Source organism: Falco punctatus (genome assembly GCF_963210335.1).
Source record: "Falco punctatus genome assembly, contig: scaffold_41, whole genome shotgun sequence".
Taxonomy (NCBI): domain Eukaryota; kingdom Metazoa; phylum Chordata; class Aves; order Falconiformes; family Falconidae; genus Falco; species Falco punctatus.
Genome location: NW_027660119.1, coordinates 675,127 through 693,906, shown reverse-complemented (window position 1 = coordinate 693,906; position 18,780 = coordinate 675,127). Strand labels below are relative to the sequence as shown.

The following is an 18,780-nucleotide window of genomic DNA, read 5'->3' as shown; positions in this document are numbered from 1 at the left end:
TAAGAGCAGCATTTCACTCAGACACCAAAGTAAGTTATATAAGGATGATTCAATCACAAAGGTATTTTCTAAGGGTAATAAAGGTAAGAACCAAAAGGTAAACTGGATTTCTGTTGATATTTCACGTATATCCATCTTTTGATCATCCTTTTTTTTATATTAGAAAATGCCTTTACTCCTAACCAAAGCAGTTTCTTAGGTATAAGAATAATATTGGGCAGTATTTTCGATATTATTTTATTGGTTGCAGTGGTTTTGCAGGAAAACAAATAGGCAGTATAATTTTTCTGAAATAAATTCATTTTTTCTCAGTTGTATGTACGGTTTTTATCTGTCAAGATTTATTGCCATTTAGTAAAATACCTGGTGTGATGGCTGAAAGTGAGGAACCAAAAAGTTTGAGTAAGATTGAGAGCAGGAAGTTAGTGATTTTCCTGGAGCAAAGTAGAGGAAAAGGAGCGTGTTCCAAAACAATGTAACTGAAATGAAAGCTAGAGTTAGGCTGACATGAAGAATTGCTTCTCCGGAGCTTTGCAGAGCCAGGGCTAATGACTTAGGGCTAATGTCATTGCTGTCTCCTCAGAGATTCCCATGGAAAAACTGAAGGCCTTGTAAAACAAAGCTCAACAAAGTTTCCCTGTTGTCTTACACAGGAAAAGCATTTTTAAAGTTGTCAATGGGTGGCTAAGAAGGTGCTTGCTTCTGCTATTTCCAGCTGTTTGGTCAATCTCTTTTAGGAAAAATCACCTGAACAGGAAGAAGAGGAGAAGGAGCAGGAAAAGGAAGACACTGGTGAAGAGCTACAAACTGCAGTTGTTGAGGGTGTGAAAAACTCTATTTGTAATGATAGCCATCAAGTCCACAGTGCTTCCAAAGACAACACTGGTGAGAGAAGTGAGTTAGTGAATACTGATCCCAGTTCTTCCTCTATAAATATTAATGCACAGTAAATGAACTGAAATGGTGATTGACTTCTGAAACAGTAAGCTTTTCCCTTGCCTGTGAACCCTAGTGGGCATTGGCAAGGAGGAAAGTAGCTTTTGTTCCTTTTCATTCGTTCCTGAAGAACAAATTGTGGCCTTGGATTCCAAACGATGCTACATGGAGCAGGTGTCATTCTTGGTTTTGTTGCTGTGTTCTCCCTGAAGCGATCAGACCAAAACGCACAGTTGAAAAAGAGGAGGATTAGAGAGTCTTGGGTGTGACAGTAGTATTCCCCTTTCTGGCCCGTACTGTCAGACTGAAAAGTTGTGGTTGCTCTTGGCTGAAGCCTGGGAAAGATTTGAGTCAATCTGAGAGAAAGCTGTTCTGTTCCAGTGCCTCACCTTGTCCAGTTTTAAAACGTAGAAAGTCTCTCCAGTGCCACGCTTGAGTGTGCTCGAAAGCATTGCCCTGTCAGTCAGGGCTGAGCACTCTGGTACTCACCTCAGGTCTTGGAGCAGGAGGAGAAGGCACACTTTCCACTGTCTGTCTCCAGAGAGTAGAGTGGTGTGGTAGATGTTACCAGAGCGTGTGTAGCTGCTGATCAAATGCTACAGAGCGGGCCTGGCAGAACCTGCTGTATTCCAGGTGTTGTGCCTATACATGCTCTTCTGTCGGTGCATTTTGCCATAAGCCTGCATTTGGCACAGTGTGAGTAGTCCTAGCTGAGGCTGGAACCAGCAGTTCCCCTCTGCTAGGACGGGTGCCCTCACTGGTCTCTAGCTCCTTTCCCGTTTTTTGTGTGCATGTCTCCACAAGAGTGAATCCTGAATCAGTTTTACCTAATGGACTAGCTTAAAACAGAGAAATGAAGATAGTTTAATCTGGCCAGGAACCTACTGAGACTGAGCCTTGCGTGTGTCTGGTAGAGAAGAGATTCGGATGTTAGCCCCCTGAGATAGAGACAAGTTGTGTGTTTGGGGTGAGTTTTTGGGCTGTGAGCCTCTCCTCTTTTTAAATGGCAATGCTTAGCTGTCTACCTTCTGGGAAGGTGCAGGCTAAAAACTGCTAGTCAAGGAAGGTCTTTTCTGGTAGTGCTACAAAAGGAGCATTGTTTCTTGGTGATTTTAGCGTGAAGATGTGTCGGGTGGTGTTTCTATGGTACTTCCTGTACAGTGGATGGTGGTAGTCAATGGCAATTTCTGGAGCTGTGGACTGGAGAGCAGGTGACCTAAACTCTGTATGCCACAGGGCTGCAGCGTGCTGGAGCCTTTTCCAGAGTGTGACCCAAACACGTCTTCAGTGCTGCTTGTAGCTGTGTCAGCTGTTGTGCATAGCCATCTTCTGCTGGAGAGGTGGCGATCCAAAGGAGGTACCATGATGTTGTGCGCTGGGTGTGAAGAAACCCTTGAATTCAACACTCACTGCTTAGTTTGTCCTCAGCAACAGAACCGCTGTGCATCTTTTGGGCGCAGGGGTGATGGGGAAAAGCAGAGTGAAATAGAAGGGCTCAGTGTCTCACCTCTTACTGCCTTTGTAGGTGCCCTGACTGCAGTGGGAGCAGAGGAAGAGGAAGATGCTGAACCTCCCTGGGATTCTGAGGTATTTCCCGTGAAGGACACCGGGGTTCCCAGTGGGGCGGGGGTGGGGAGCGAGATCCAGAAGCACTCGGAGCTTGGGCCCTGCCGCGGCTGAGGCTTATTTCCCCTTCTCCTGGTTCTGCTGTATGTTTGTAACTGGGGGCCCTTGAAATACTTGTGCTGTGTGCTAGCTGTTCAGCGAGGCTTGGGATGAAGGTAGGTCGAGCTAATGATTTGGGTCTCATGGCAACTGGCCCTTGGAGTTGGGTTTCTGGTACAGTATTGCGGCAGTGAAGTTTCTTGCTGCTTAAAATAGTCTGAGCTTCTCAGCGGGGCTGGCGGGATTGTTGCTTTTTCACCACACAACTCTATTCCGCTGACGTGTTCAGTGGTTGCCCTTAGGGTCTGCAGCCTAGATGATGAGCTGCTTCGGAAAAGAGCCTTTCTACCTTTTTGGCCCTTTTTGAGAGTAGCGTTCAACAGAAATACCACACGTGCTGGCTGTGTTTGCCCTTTTAGTTCTTCCTGTCTGTGGGAATGGGTTAGAAGAAAGCGGGCAGAGTCTGTAGCTTACCCCCTCTGACTTTTCTTGTGAGGAAGAAGGAACTCTTCCCCACCCGCTTCTTAAAAATACAAGGCTAAAACGCTGCTGGGTTGTTTTGGTTTTTTTTTTTTGTAGCCTTGGTTTCTGTAAGCTTTGTCTTGCTTGTCTTTGTTCAGCCCAAAAAGTCTTTGTTCAACCTTTGCAACTGGGAGTAGCAATGTGTTCGCTCCCCACTGCAGGACGTGTGCCTGGGGAACGTCAGCACAAATTTGAGTATCGGGTACCAGTTCAGTCCGAAAGTTGGGTCCCCCCCAGACCTGCAGTTACGGGTTGGCAACCCACAGCTCGAGTTACCGTGTTAATTCTCCCTTGCGGCTGTGCAGTTTGCCAGCGTGACAGACTAGTTTAGATGAGTTGTGAGGTTTTTGCCTAAGATCTGAAAACACACAAGTCTGCTGTGATTTTCCAATATACTGTGTCTTGACGTGCCCTTTCCAAGGGGCTGATCAAAGGCTTTTGTGATTCCGTGCTGTGCAAGTTGGCTTAGCAGGAACATTTTGCATAGAAATGAGTTGAGAATTTGTACCGATGCTCACGCCCGTGTTTTATGTTACACAGACAGATTCTGAAAGTCCGGAAGAAGGATCACCTGGTGTGTTGCTTCCAGCTGCAGACAGACACGGAGCACGCTCACGGATTGTTTCAGGGGAGCGCCACACTGGTAACTTCGTGGTGGACTAAATGTTTGCCTGTAAACACGTACAGGCTGAAGTGAGCTTTTACCGATGTCTGCCTTAGGAATGCACTTACGGTGTGGGTGCGCGCTATAGCAATGAAGTGCTTAGTATTTGTTAATTAACACCAGCTATCACGGCGCTTGCTGGCAAGTTGTAAAGGAAGTTACCTTGTTTGCGTTACGTGTACCCTTTGGATGTGTTTGTATCTCTTTGGGTTCGGGTTCTTGTGGCATAGTGCTGAAAGTGTATGTGGTTTAGGGCTGACCTGTCTGAACACCTAAACATTCTTGGATGATAATGTAGCAGGAGAAAGGTATGATCTGGCTAAGCATTTTTCCCCCCCGCCTTAATTTTTTTATACCTTTCTGTTATGCTTTGCCTAGGAGCTAAAATGTGACTAAAAGTTCAGGGTTTCTGCCTGTACTTTGTGACGCTGTCTCTTGAGCATCTGCAGTGTAGAATGGCAGGGAAGTTTTGCTGTTGGGGTAGAACTCTTATCTGAACGATTTCTTTTTATTAAATGGTCAGTCCTGCTTGTAGTGTAAGTACAATAGAATAGCTGAAGAAGCTAATCCAGTTTTAGTTTAGTAAGCTGGAAGCAAAACTTTAAAAGCTCTTGGGAGTTTGTAAATCTACTTGTCGAGTAGTTGTCATGAAAGTCTGCTTTGTATGAATCTACTAAGATGAGTTTAAAATCAGTGCAAAAAGGGGATGAAAGGTGACTATGATAATCTTGCTAAGGTATTTCCATACTGCTAGACCACCAAGTTTCCTGAAATCAAATGCTGTTTGTTTTTTAATTATTTTTTTAAATACAAAAGTTTTGCTATGGAGCCATTCTTAATAACATTCCATACGCTTCTTTCATGAAAGGACTCAAACTGTTAAGATGACTAAAGCAGAGGACTTGAGAAATATAGGTGGGCCAGTAGATTGTGTGGGTTTGTAAGTGATTTAATGTTGGAAAAAAATCTTAAAAAAAATGAAACTATTTGGAACTGTGCTATAAATGCAGATTACAACCAATTGTAATTTGGGTTTTTTCTTTCCTTGCAAGCTGAACCAGAACAACCTGATAAGAACTAGTTTGATTCTTCCTCATTGAATGATGTGTATGAGATTTCTATGTCTGCACCCATGTTTTCTCTGTCCTATCAATGGAAAGGAAAATATCCCTCAACATCACGGTCATAGAGCTGTTATTTTATATAATTTGTAGTGTTATTTTATGGTAATTCATTACAGCAGACCAGCTTTGGCTTTTGAAATAATCTTTGTAGAAAGCAGGATTCAGCTCCTCAAAATAAGTATTTTGATCTTGTTTTGTTAACAAGCAAATCCTTATTGCTGCCTATGGATTGTCCTAGTTCTGTGAGTATTATTTCTTAAATCCAAGGTGCATGATGGGAAGCGTGCATTGTCCATTTCTTGTATACTGATACAAATGCTGGATGATGAGGTAAATTGAATGTTAAGTATCGCAGTCTCGATGAAATAATGCTTGCGAGTAATACTTAGTTGTAGAAACTACTGATGTTGAATGGAGTAAAAATTTTATGAATTAAATAAAAATTAAATAAAATAACACTTTCTAAAACATTTTTCACTTCCAGGCTTTTTGGAGAAACCCAACAATTCCCAGGTAAGTATTTGTTCATGTCAGACTGACTACTTGTTCAGCTCATTAAATATTATAGAGTTACTTTAAGTGTGATTTTTTTTTTTTGTCATTGGATTGTCTTTCATAGCTGAAGGCCCCTGAATCTGTTTTGGAAAGGAATGAAACCTCTCCTAACAAAAAGCAACAGAAATCAGGTAATGTTCACTTCATGTGGTTCTGGGTTTAGCTTCATAGCCTTTCTAGATAGGAGTATTTATTAAAGCATCTGATTTGTTTTGCAGATCTATTGGAGGAATTTGGCTTAGGAGATGCAGAAGGTGTTGAAGGTATTCATAACAATCTCTTTGTAGCGTTCTTTTATGGACAGACACTTTGTACTTGCCATTTTCTTTCTAATACGAAATGAATGGCTCTAGCAAGGCATCCCGGGAGCAGAAGGTCTACTGAAATATACCTCTGTGTATGTGTTTGCTCCCTCCACTAGTCTGCTGTTCAGCACTGTCCATACCCTTCAGTGATGTACGCTTCCTACACCGTACTTGCTGTCATCTCCCCTTTTCAGGCAGTCCTGAAGTCTGCTTTTCTTTCAGTTTCGCAATCCCCCCCCCTTCCTAATTTTCCTGGTTCTCTGAGCATGTGCTGTGGCTGATTCCAGGCTAGGGATCTGTAGGCTAGGCTGTCCAGGAGCTGCAGGTGAGCCACAAAGGGTAATTCTTGGGCTCGTACTGTAGCTGTAGTTTTCAGGAATTATTACTTGCCTGGCTTTTCTCTACCTGCCTGGCAGTTGTTTTGAAACATGTACAAACACATTCCTCTGAGGCTTCCCTCTCTTGTATCATGGAAAATGACCAGCAGGCTCAGAGGCAGGGGAAGGAAGTGAGGAAGAGAGACAAGATGGGAGGAAATTAGTGTCAGCGTGTTTCAGGAATTCTCTTTTCTTCGGAAACAAGGCTAAAGTTGAGGCGGCTAGCTGGTCGGCTATGTATTGGAGAGAGGATATGCAACCTTAATGGGTTTTTAATGTCTTTGTTCTAATGTTTATCAATTTGCATATTTGATAATTTGTGTTGTATTTTGTATTAATCACACTTGTTAATCAGATGAGAAACAATTTGCCACTCAGGTTTTAGAGTTTCTACAATTGGCTATTGACAATATAAACCAGAGAGAGGTGAACAGATATGTAGACAAGTAAGTGGACTTGTAACTTCTAAGTATAGAATACAAATAGTTCCAAGTTCTTTGGCATCTTCGCTTTAGGGGAAGAAAAAAAAAGTGTTGTTGTTCTTTTGACAATAATAGAGATGCAACTTCTCTCTAGAAGTATCTCCCTCCTTCTCCTCTCGCTCTTCTCCCTTTCATGTGTTTGCAATGGGTAAGCAACAGGTCCCCTTTTGCCCTTTATTTTGCAGTGACAGTGTTCTGGTAAGACACACAGATATTTGTTAGAGGTTGTTCAGTTAAAACATGAGTTTTGGTTATGTCTGTATTCCACAGTAATGTGGAGTGTAGCCCCATAATGGACCAGTACGTTACAATTTTACAAACACAGAAAGGAAAGGTTGCCTTTTCATGGCTCGTTTCATGTCAGCTGTTTTTCCTGTGTGGCTTTATTCATTTGCATCATGCTGGTTTTTACCCATATGTTATCTTGAAGGTCAGGTGCTAAGAAGTAGATGTAAAAATTTCTTTCTTTCAAACATTTTATGTTTGGATTTGGGTTTAAGGAATTTAGGTTGCTTCAGCAAAGCATCATGATTCCTGCAGCACAAATACTTCTGACTCTAAAGGGGTTGAATGCCATCCTTGACAACTTGATTTCATAAATCTGGAGAACAGGTACAGTATCTTGCATAATTAAATATCCAATGAGAGATGGAATTTCCTATTCTATTTACTTTGTTACTGACTCATAGGAATACATTCTTAAAATTATTTTTGAGTCAAAATAAAATAGCGGTGTTCTCATGTTTTCTGTATAGCAAAGTAGCTGTTGTCCACTGTAATCTGCAAAAAGTCGTTATGTACATTATGTACAATTTATGAGGAGGGAAGTCTCAGAATAGAGTGGAGAGGTAAAGACTAATTGGAAAGAACTACGATGACTAGAAGTCATCTTTCAATGCTAGCTAGAGAGCAGACAGAGTAAAAGGTGGGGGAATGACAGGCAAAAATACTGGAATCTGGTTTACCCTGTGAATTTTTTATATACATTTTTTTGAATGACGGGCTCTTCAGAAGCCTTGGAGTAGGGTTCTTCCAGTGTTTTAACTAAGAATTTCTCCCTGTGCTAAAAGTGAAGAACTCTTGACAATGAGGAGTCATCCTCTTTCACAGTGTTGACAGAAGCCAATAACACAGAAAATAGACTCATGAATTACTGCTCCAAGAAAAGAAGAAATTTTACTTGCAACAGCTAATGGGAGAAGTCCTTAGCTTTTTAGTTGATGTTTTTTGAGTTATTTTTCCAGTGGTTGGAAAAATAATTACTGACTCGAGTTACCGACGCGATGAGAACTGGAATTTTGCAGGTAGAAGAACACTGTAGCCTTTCATCTTTCCTGCTTCTTCCTTGTTCTGTACCCATCATACAGAAATGTCAAGATTGATTAAACCCTATGGAAAAGGATTCTTAGGGGCTCCAATGTTATTAAAATCTTACCTAAAAAGGGAGACATCAGACTCAAATAGCTGCTGCGGAAATCTTTCCTGTTGACCGTGATTGGCAAGGCTGAACAGGAGTTAGGGTTGCTTTTCATTCTAGCAGCATGGCACCTAATTTTGAAGTGACTGCACTCTGAAACAGAATCCAAAAGACGAAGACACCTACGTACTCTGAACAGAGAATGTGACTTGCATCCTTAGAAGGGCAGTACAAAACTCTGGGTGCTCGCAGGTCTGCTTTTATCCCGTTTTCAGGCAGATACAGTTGACCAGAAAAGCTTATTCAGTCTGTGTTGTGCAGACAGGAGAGGTGTCACAGCTCTCCTGCATCCACAAAATATTGAAGTCTATCTTCTAAGCAAAATTGTGGTGCCCATGTTACATGATGGGAGTGATGGCGCGTATCAAATTGCATGGTAGGAAGCTGCCTGCATTTTTCTGTTTGTGACCTGAGTGAACATTGGTGAAGTGACAGAAGAAGTCTGGTAAGCGTACCTTCATGGAAGGAGAGTAGGAGCAGCCCCGTCTGTCTGACCGACTGACCACCCGCTGCTGTACGTGGGTGGAGAGGCTTCTAGGAGTAGCACATAGAAAATGAAAGTTTGTAAAAGGAGTCACCTACAGGAGAAAATGCCAAGAGTGAGGTTGGCCTTGTGACTCATAAATAGTGGACCCTTTTGTACTTTTATGATTTTGTCTATGTTCTTCCTGTCTTGCTCGCTTTTCTTGTGGGAAGAATGTTGTGTCCCTCTCCAGCAGCGAAGCTTTGTGTATTGAAAGGCTATTAGGTAGAAGCCGTAGGATTATGGAGCAGGAAAGGAGATGCAGAGTGATTAAGGTGAAAAGAATCCATCTCTGGTTTTAGATGCCATACTTGACCTGCTGGGACTTGTTTCTTTCTGAATACTTGTTCCTTCAAAACGTTCAGTGTGCCTTCCACACAAACAATACAATGAGTTGCTGCTTCTCAGTTGTGTCTGGAACTATCTGGAGTCCAGTTCTCAGATATAACAGAGATTCAAGGTAGGCACCCCATAATGGGGAGCCCAGACTGAGTGAGTGACTGCTTCCGAGGAGTTTGTGACCTGTCCAGTATTACGTAGAAATTCTGAGAGAGGAGAGGATGGAATCCAGTTTTCAACAGTAAAAACATCCGGATCATGGGTTATTTCTCCACATTTCACAAGCCTGTCTTTCATTCAGTGGCCCGTCCATGTCTTCTGGAACAGATGGGGCAGCAGTTTGACTGAAATACTCTGTCTAGATCCATGTCTAGAGACACATTTGTGTCGTGCAAGGAATAAAACTGGGGTCTTCAAGATTTCAAGCCTGTGACTTTGTTGTTCATGATTTTCTGTGCGCAACACATAGAGAAACTGAAATTGCTGGAGGAATACTGTGTGGCTCACTGTGTGTCAGAGATACAGAGGTGTATATCTACGTATGAGAGAGAGACGTTGTGCATGTTTAAGAAACAGGAATGGCCTCTTTGTGCCCATATGTAGTGATTTTCAGCAAATTTCCCTTATACATTAAAAAGTAGAATGCCTTGGAAGAAAGGGATTCACCCAGATGCATCTTAAATCTGTATTATGATAATTTTGTCTCGGAGTGCACAAATTTGAGGGGATTTATTTTATGTTAAGATTTTTGTCACAAGTAGGATGATTCAAGATGCACTCTAGGTGTAAATAAGTAGTATTAAGTCATGCTGGTTATAAAAATGTGTGGGTTTTCACTGCAGGTGAGAACTCGGGGTCTACTTTTCATATGTCATCATCAGCTGAAAAAGACGATGTGAAGGATGCCATTGAATATTATGGGGTGCAGGTATGTAAGCCCAAATATTTTGGATTACAGTCTGATTCAGTAAGTTGTATTATACACTAAGGTAAAGAAAACTTACCAGTCTGTGAATATTGCTGAAGAGAGAGTCCTGTAGGTGAAGGCTGCGTTACAGTCTGAAGGAGAGTTGGATACAGTCGTCTTATGGTGGGGTAAAATCCTTGTCACTATGTCGGATGCTTGCTGTTACACTGATTTGTTTTCAGTTGGTTTGCTTAATTTTTGAGGGGTGTTTTTCCTCTTGTGCACTGCTGAGAAGCAGTGCAGGCAAATGCGGGTTTTTTTGCCTGTGCAAAACGCATGTTCAAGTGAAGAGGGAGATTTGTCTATAATATGCTGATCTGTTTGATGAAACATGCCGGTCTTCCTCTTTGTAAGACAAAGATCAAAGAGAACGCCTTGAAATGTGGTGACCTTTCTGATGCTTCCCAAGCCTCTGCAAAATGTGCTCTTGTTTGGCCACGTGAAGTGTTTGAAAAGGGTTTTCTCGGAGGGTATCCTAGAGGGGAATAAGGCAGGCGTCCTGCTTGTGTTGGGTGTGCGGGGCAGGGCTGCACAGCGGGGTCTGGCGTCCTCTGGAACACCCGAAGGGACAGCGTAGCAAATGATTTCCACCCCACAGCCGGGCATCACGAGAGAGGGACGTGCCTAATTCTAGCAGGCAAAGCGCAGGACTTAAGCCTGTTGCAAGGTGGTAGTAGTTGGCCAGTGAGCTTGGGAAGGGGGAGGGTAAGACAGGTGGTGTCTGGCTGAGGTGCTCCTTCCCTCTTGTGAGCGGAGGGGTCTTTGCCGCGGGAGAACAGGGCCTGGCTGACGAGAGGAGCGCGAGGAGCGTGATGGTCTCAGCCCGCTGGGACACCAAGGCTGCAGGCCCTCTTCAGGAGGCACCACGAGGGGAAGGGGCGTGTGGGCAGGACTGTGACACGGGGCAGAAGCAGCGGGAGCTGTTGAGAAACAGAGCGTGGGGACAGGGGCTTGAGGGGGCTGGGTAGGGTTAAGGCGTGGTGTGGTTTTCCTGCGAGCTTGGGTTCCTGATTCCTGGGATGAGGGCAGGAGCAGGCAGGTTTCCCTAATAAATCCTTTCCTTTGCACCTTGGAGTGGAATTTATTATTTCTGAAGCTCGGGTGAAGAAATAATCCTCCCTTAGCCAGTTCTCTGTGTGGTGAACGGTAAGAAGCTTGTCATGTTCATTCTTGTTGGGTTAGCTTAGGTGGCCGGGGACTGTACAATGCCAGACGGTAGAGCGCGATGGAGGGAGGAGGGTGGGTGAGAAAAATGTTGGCAGTTTTAATGAAAAACGGTATTAAAGCAATAAAACATGAAAAATAAACATGCTCTGTGACAAGCGCCGGCAGTTACAGAAAGCAAGCAGGCTAAAAGGTAAAAGCAACCCTAATGCCTAGGGTGTCCCTTGATTTTTCTTATAAAAATGGCTTTCAAAATGCCTTATTTCTATTATAGGATGAGTTTGCAACAGAAATTGCATAGATCAACTGTAATATTTTTTTTCTTGATAATCTTTCTGTCTGTACCTGTTTACTTAAGGATAAATGTATTGTAGAAACTATCAACTTGATAGAAAAAACAGCACATGAACATCACACTGATAAGGCAGAAATTTCACATCAGAAATTTCACAGCAGAAAATGAGGAATTGCACAGCGCTGACAAGCAGTTCTAAGTCCAAAACCTTGGAAAGAAAGAGATGCAAGAATGTGGGTTGAAAATGAGAAGAGGGAATTGAAAACAAGTTTTAAAAACGTTACAGCAGAACTAAAGCAGCTGCTTGGTGAAATTAATGAAACTGGGAAAACTCCTTCCCTTGTGGAAGAAATGTCAGAAGATGGCTTCAGTGCTGAGCTGAAGAGTTCTCATGTTGTTTCGTCTCATGCAACAGAATCAAGTAACAGCTTAGAAAGTAAAGGTGAATTTGGAGACATTAAACTTATGCTAGGTGGAAAAGTACCCAAAATGGAAACTGTAATCCAAGTCTTGGTGTCCTTTCTGATCAAGATAAGTGAAATGCAAACACAGAAGATACCTGGAGTACAGGTGAAGGAGATTGCACAAATAATATCAATGATACAAAGATGCCTCTAGCAAATGCAGAGAGAAAAAAAAAGCCTCCTATGGAAATGGAAGAGAATGAAACTGGAAGTAGTAGTAATGCAGTGGGAGGTTGTGAATACTCCCCGAGATACAGCTTTAAAACAAGTCTTTTGGATGACATTTCTAATATGATTCCTAAAATAAGACCAGTTTCTACACGTGATGAAAATGCACTTTTTGTAACAGAGAGGGAACTTGGAAAAGACTCTGGATTTAGTGATGATTTTCCCAGGGACTGCTTTATCGACAGCAAAATAGGAGAAACAGAAATGGAAAGTCTTTTTGCAAATGCTCAGCAATCATACGTCGTGCTGAAAAGGAATCTTGATGAAGAACTAAACCAAGATACGGGAAGATTTAAGGGTAGGGTAGGAATGCTGCAAATAGTATTCCTGGCTTTGGAGAAAGAGAAGGTACAGCTGCTAAAAGAGGTGGTTCACCTGCTACTCTTTAGTCTCCCTCCGGATCAACGGTCCTGTTCACTTTTGCTATTTGTCATGAAGGGGAAGATGCTTCCTACAAATTGGGTTTTGTTCTAATGGAAATAGGTGACTTGTGAATAAAGAGAGCAGTGGAGAGTTGTCTTTTCCCCCATTTTTGGAAAACGGAATGCATTATTGTTCCAGTTTAACAGCAGGTGGCACTCGGTTCCAGTGCAAGTAGTTATCACTTCATTGCCGTAAAAAGAAATCCATATAAATATGTCGGTTCTGATTCTGAATCAAAGAATGAAAATAGCTTCTGAACAGGGTCTTGACTAATAATTCATGTGCTGTGATATCTGCGTGGTGTGTCTTCATTGCCTTTCACTAAAATTCCTCTTTCCTGTGAAACCATTTGTGTTTGTGGGTTTGGGATCTTTTTTTCTTTCCTCCCCTTGTTCAGGAAGCAGTAGCCCAGCACAGTTCCACTTGATTTTTTTCTGGTGGTGTTACAACTAACATTGTGCAGTCCTTCTAACTCTGTCCATCAGTAATGCTTTCACTTTTTTGTTGTTCATGTTTTAAGAGACACTATTGTTTTCTTTCTAAGGGCTGTATTTTTGTTGTCTTTCATGATGAGTGAATTTGAAGAACTCCCAATGACATAATACATTTTGTAGTGTAATTTTGTGAAAATGCTTCTCTATGAATTACAAAAAAGATTTCATTTTATATTATTTCAGAGGTAAACCCTGAATTAATCAATCTTGGATGTGGTGTTTCTGTCTTCTAGAAATACGTGAAGCTTAACTTTGTTTTTATAGGTTAAGAAGGAAAAAAGCAAACAAAGATGTTCAAAAGTGCAGGCCGTGGCAAAACAGGAATGTGTGGATAAATTAAATAACATCACTAATTGGCAAATGAAACAAAAGATTACTGTAAGGAAGAATGACTGTTTGAAAATGGAGAATGAAAACACGATAGAAGAAAAAGACAAAAAGAGTTTTTCATCTGGGGAGAGCTCAAAATTGATTAAAATGCCAATGAAAGGGTAAGCTAAGGAAATAATCTCTAGCTCTTATTTGTAGTACTATGTAAGTGTCTTATGTTTTCTGATACTGTGGTAGTTGAAGTAGTTTCCTTAGTGGTGAAAGCCATAGTGAGTAGTCCACTGCTTCTCAAAAAGTGAAGAAAATTTCTTCTTAGAAAACACTAAGCTCATGATGGAGGTTCAAATTTATTGCCTGCTCTAAAAAAAAGAAAAGGAAAAAAAAAAAGAAAAATAAACCCCATCCAAATTCCTGTGATTTCCTTGTCAATACTGAGGCAAAATGCATCTTCAAAACCAGAAAGAAAAGCAGACTGGAAAAAGCAGTTACTTTTGTAGGAAATGGCCACCTAGAAAAGAAAAGTAGGAACTTGGGGTTTGCTACTACTCCCTTTTCTAGGTGATTTTAGTGATCTCCGTGCAGTTGGTGTTTTCCTTTTCATTAAGTTAATATGCCCTTTGTCAGGAGAGGGTGATTTGAAGAATCAGTCAGCAGTATGCAGGCGAGCGGAGGTTATCTTTATTCGGCAGCGCTGGGTGCATGGGGGATTGCTCCACCAAAGTCATGCACCCTGAGGGGACTTTTCAGTCCCCCCTTTATACAAGCTACTCAGACCTATTCATTAGTTTTCCAAGAAATTGCTTACATATTCATTACAATTCTGAGAATTCATTTACATATCTCGTGCCTGCGCAATTGTCCTTGAGGAGTTGTCTCTGCACAGACTCTATTCATCAACGGCCATGTTTAAAGTCTTTGTCTTCGCCACGTTGCATGTACAACAGGAATCTAAGACAGAATGTCCCTTCTTAAGATAACCAACCCAAGGACTTAGCAGTCTGTGCATCCGTCATGTGGCAGTAAGGGTCCTTGGACATCTCCCGACTTTTAACTAAACATAGGTGTGTCATCCTTTAGATAAGTGGTACAGCATTCACTGTTCAGAGTTCCCGTTGTTTGTCAGGCAGCACCAGTCCCGCTGTGTCACCACTTTTCCTTCTCAACCTGGACTTTGGACAGAGACCAGTCCTGCAGACACCTCGGCAAGGAGGAGCCCTTGATGAGGACGACGACGAGCCGCTTTTGGGTGAGCTCAGAGCTGACTGAAACACAAGCGAAAAGCCCCAGCTCAAACCAGGCCACTTTGCTTTTCTTGAAAGTCACAAAGCTTCGCTCTGGTGGGTCTCTTTGCATCGGAAACCCTTGTGCTCCCAACGCTGTGACCTGTGTGGGTGCCAAGTCAGAGCAGTCCGTCACCGCCTGCCTTTGAATTCAAGGTTTGAACCGCGCAGTGTGGCCAGAGAGGGCACATGCTGCGAGAGGTCACGGACCATCATTTCCCTGGCCCTGCAGCTAAGCCAGCGCAGCCCGCTGCTGTGCTGGGAGCGGTGGGGACAGTGCCGCTCTGTCCCCACACAGCTGCCCAGAGCTCAGGGGAGGGGGCGGCCTGGAAGCGCCTGGGCTCCAGCGGCCGGCCAGAGAAAGCCCCCCCCCCGTTCTCACAGGGGAAGTGACTGACATGTGCAGGGTTTCTCCTGCTCGGACTGCAACAAGTTTCCCAGGAAGCTCCCCAAGGCGTGGACGTTTGGGTCTGAAGCCCCCCGGGCCGAGAGCAGGCGCTGCCAGGGAGCTAGAGCCCGCGGCAGGCTGGCCGTCACTCAGCAGGCAGGTGAACCTGCTTCCCCGCACCCCACTCCATCCACCTCCACCAGCTCTTACTTCCAGCCTGCTCCCCCCGCCCCGTACCCCCATCCTTTCTCCCGTGCGGCAGCTGCAGCAGGCACTTACCAGCCTCCCGAGCCCTCGGCTGATGCGGGGCACTGGCACGCTCAGCCGGCAGCGCTGGCCCCGCTGCAGGAGGGCTAATCCGCAGGCTGCAGAGGAATCACTCACTGACCCAGGGAAGGGAAAGCCCATTTATTTAGGCTACTTGAATTTGGCACGCACAGAACATATCCCAGTAACGCATGGGAGGCTAAGGGGTTTGTTTTGTTTTTTTCTTTTTTCTTCTCTACAGACATAGAGGAAAACTATGCAACTCCCATGTACACACCGCACAAAGGAAACAGCTTTAAGCAACCACCAGTGAAACGTGGAAGCCTTTTAAGATCTCTGGAGCTGGCACAGGAATGTTCTCTACCCCCCATACAAAAGGCATTTCAATTTCAGGTCAGACTGTCTAGGTGATATTTCCATGCATTTCTACAGAAGTAAAGAAGCTAACAGACAAAAAGCCCAGATCAAGCCATATTAGTCAGGCTGATTGGTTCTACCAAGTTAGATCAATAGTGATTATGAACAAATGGACCAAGTGACCAAAGCCTGAGGCTGAGAATACCACTTTTTGAGATGTGGTTTCTTTTCACTGTACTACCCATAGAACTGGAGCACTCTGATAGAAGTATCTGCATTTGTAGAAGCCTCAGAAGCATCTGACCCGCTAGTAAGTGTGTATTAGAGAAACGAAGGTAGTTCTAAATTAAACTATGTCAACAGAAAAGTAGTTGATAGAATCCCTCAGGCTGAAGGAGAACTCAAGGCACTTCATAACAAGAACATTGAACCTCTAGAACAAGTGAACCTTTAAATATTATTACTGCACCGTGAGTTTACAAGAGTGGATTAGGACTATTTCTCCAGAAAAATGTGTCTATTTTATGTCTGTTTCACTTCAGGATTAGCCTTTATTAGTACTGCTCTGCAACTGCTAGCACTAAGAATTTAACCCAGTTTTTGTGCCAACAGGTTGTTTTAGCCTAACTTTCACTACAGGTTTTCAGTTTTGTATAAAGTGGTTACAGGGGAAACTGTTTCTGAGTTTGGCCATTTGACCAGCAGCCTCAAAAAGACTGACTGAATTTTGCTTTTTACAACAAAGAAAATTAAGAACAGGAACCAGTTTGTTCTCACCCCCCCACCCCCCACCCCCCCCTTTCATCCCATGATACATTGACACTTTGCAGCTTTGGACCAACATTTTTGGAGACCTTTAGTGTTAATCCATTGGGGACAGTATTGGGCTGCTGGACAACCAGTGCAAATACTAATAAACCAAGAGAAATCCTTAGATTTGATTTGTTGAGGGTCATTTGTACATACGAGCTACATCTCCAAAATGTGCTTTATTCTACCAGACAGCTTCCCTGCAGTTAGTGAAACCCTTGCCTAGAGTGGTTGCTTTACATAACTGATCTATTAAAACATGGAATGCCTGTAGAGTTGTGGCACTGCATGACATCTACAAGGGACTTGCTTCAAAAGCTACGACCAGGGAGCCTCCTGGCTTCTCAGCAGTGCAAGCTCGGGGCAGGTCCTCTGGCCCATTTGCTTGGCATTCATGCTTTATGCCTAAAAAAAGAGGCAAAACACTCAATGTGGTATTCCAGCATGCTAGTAATCAATCAAATGTACTTGGTAGTAACATTAGAAGAGGCAATCGGGTCACCAAGCAGGTAAGCCCTGCCTTGGCTTAGGCATTTGGATGGTTTTCTCTGACGTGTGTCAGAGCAGACCTCTGGCTACACGCCAAATAGCAATGCAGAAATACCGGGGAGAACGTTTTCACTACATCCGTGCTCAGACTGTTCCCCTTTTCACTGCGGGCTCTCTCAGGAGCGCATCTCTCCTTTCTAGGGCTACCCTGGGTATGGCGGGTGAGGAAGCTACACGCAGGCAGGCTCCAATGGCTGACTCAGCTCCCGCTGGCTCTGGAGAGGTGGGTGGAAGAATCAGAGTGAGAATCTGGGCTGTAGAGACCAGAAAGGCTTTGCTGCTCCAAGGGATCAACAATGGATTCTTTTTTTGGAGATCAGGGAGCCCAACCCAAGCCCGTCTGATGTGGAGAAAAGCTGAATTTCTTCAGGATTTCTTTTTTTTTTTAACTTCCACCTGTGCAGCACAGCCTCCCTGGCTAGTTCGAGTCCACTGGCCAGCTGTCGTGTGAAGGCTGGCACTGCTGCACAACGATCCTGTCTGTCTTGCAGGCTGCGAGATTTTGGCCCAGTGCAGCAGGAGGAACTGAAGGGGGTCAGCGCTCCCTGGCTACAAGCCAGGCCAACTGAGCATGAAATCTCTGAATGCTGCAGCAACATGTTTACTCCTTGGTTAACGGTGTCTGACAGGCTGAACAGAACTTTGCTTCTCCACGTGGAGATGCAATGCCCTTTGAAATGAGTAATCACAACCACATCTCTAAATCAAGCGCATTGTTAATTACTACTGTTGCACAGGATGTTTGAGATCATGTCTTTCAACAGACACAGGCTTGAACGTCCTCTGCCACAGCAGCAGCTCTAGAAGGAATCTAATGGTTTCTAGCCTGTATGGTGCAGATGTGCTGCTCTGCATGGTACAGCTATGGTGTCACAGACACTGCAAAACCTGCTCTTGTCCTGCGCACAGTTCTAGTGCCTCTAAAATTCAGTCAGACAGTGTAAGTTTTAGCCAGAGCTCATTTGAGCTGCATCACGGGGCATTTCACTTACGAAGTTCTCATCTCTCACTAGTATCTCAAAAAACCCAGCCATCCACAACCAAAAACCAAAGGCCAATCCAGCATCCAGCTGCTTTGGGAGGTGGCGGGAGCAGCTGACGGGGCTGGAGAGCATTTGCCAGCCGTCAGTGATGCCCTTGCCCTAAGCTGGAGTGGTGAATTTTGATCTAAGTCTGACGTGGTGGCAGTGTGAGGTCAGCAGCTCTGTTGGTACCAGCGCATTGTTGGGGTTGCTAGGTGAGGAGTGCAGGGTGCTCAGCTCCGCCCCGGTCAGCTCCGGGGCACATTGGTCTGGCCCTAAAGCCAGCAGAAGGACGTGGGTACATGTTCTCTGGACCCTCGTTTCTGTTTCCTGCCAGGAAGAGGAAATCCATCCCTTTTCACCCTGCAGGTTAGGAATAATCCCTCTGTCCCGATGGGGACCATCCCAAAGTGATGCTGCGTTGTCAGGAGGGAGGGGGCTGGCACCAGCTGTGCTGGGATGGAGCCGGCTGAGGCCGCTGAAATCCCAAACGACTGGGATGGACCAGGATAGCGATGCCTGTAGTATCAGCTGGGATCTCGCGCGGTGCCTTGGTGTAGAAAGTTGGTCCTGCCGGAGGGAGGCTGGTTCCAGCTGGCGTTGGCAGCCTGCCCGCCTGCCGGCTCTCTGCTGCTTTGTCTGGGATGCTTGGCGAGGCGGGCAGGGAGAGCTGGGCTGCTGATTGAAATAGCCCTCAACAACCCCCCTGGGGGTTGGAGACGATGTTTCCATTGCACTGTCACCCCCTGGCTGCACCAGTGCAGATTCGGCTG

General features: G+C 44.3%; 1 protein-coding gene and 2 long non-coding RNA genes across 4 annotated transcripts in view; all 3 read left to right on the top strand.

Annotated features, from left to right (window-relative positions):
• Positions 1 to 115: 115 nt before the first annotated feature.
• Positions 116 to 11,311, top strand: LOC308057925 (uncharacterized protein). Of its 2 annotated transcripts, none has more exons than XM_080411935.1 (6): positions 116 to 885; positions 2,462 to 3,766; positions 5,396 to 5,424; positions 5,531 to 5,597; positions 5,685 to 5,729; positions 9,812 to 11,311. In XM_080411935.1, exons 2-6 carry the CDS (start codon positions 3,634 to 3,636, stop codon positions 9,955 to 9,957), a joined length of 420 nt encoding a protein of 139 aa, XP_080268061.1. In that variant the 5' UTR covers positions 116 to 885; positions 2,462 to 3,633; the 3' UTR covers positions 9,958 to 11,311. The 2 variants fall into 2 exon arrangements, with proteins under 2 accessions (XP_080268061.1, XP_080268060.1); XM_080411934.1 differs by having other exon boundaries at positions 116 to 894.
• Positions 11,312 to 11,325: 14 nt separating this feature from the next.
• Positions 11,326 to 18,780, top strand: part of LOC308057930 — a 147,828-nt gene continuing 140,373 nt past the window's right edge. The window contains exon 1 of the long non-coding RNA XR_013925548.1: positions 11,326 to 13,964. This is a non-coding gene — a long non-coding RNA (uncharacterized lncRNA). The remainder of the gene's footprint in view (positions 13,965 to 18,780) is intronic.
• LOC308057932 lies at positions 15,566 to 17,374 on the top strand. Its single transcript, XR_013925550.1, has 2 exons — positions 15,566 to 15,936; positions 17,127 to 17,374. It is a non-coding gene; the product is annotated as an uncharacterized lncRNA (long non-coding RNA).

Excerpts from the sequence above, each read along its gene's own strand:
- LOC308057925 (XM_080411935.1), top strand. The coding sequence starts at position 3,634 with ATGCTCACGCCCGTGTTTTATGTTACACAGACAGATTCTGAAAGTCCG. Across the intron at positions 3,767-5,395 it reads TTCAGGGGAGCGCCACACTG|GCTTTTTGGAGAAACCCAAC; the intron begins GTAACTTCGTGG and ends TTTCACTTCCAG. Across the intron at positions 5,730-9,811 it reads AGATGCAGAAGGTGTTGAAG|GTGAGAACTCGGGGTCTACT; the intron begins GTATTCATAACA and ends TTTTCACTGCAG.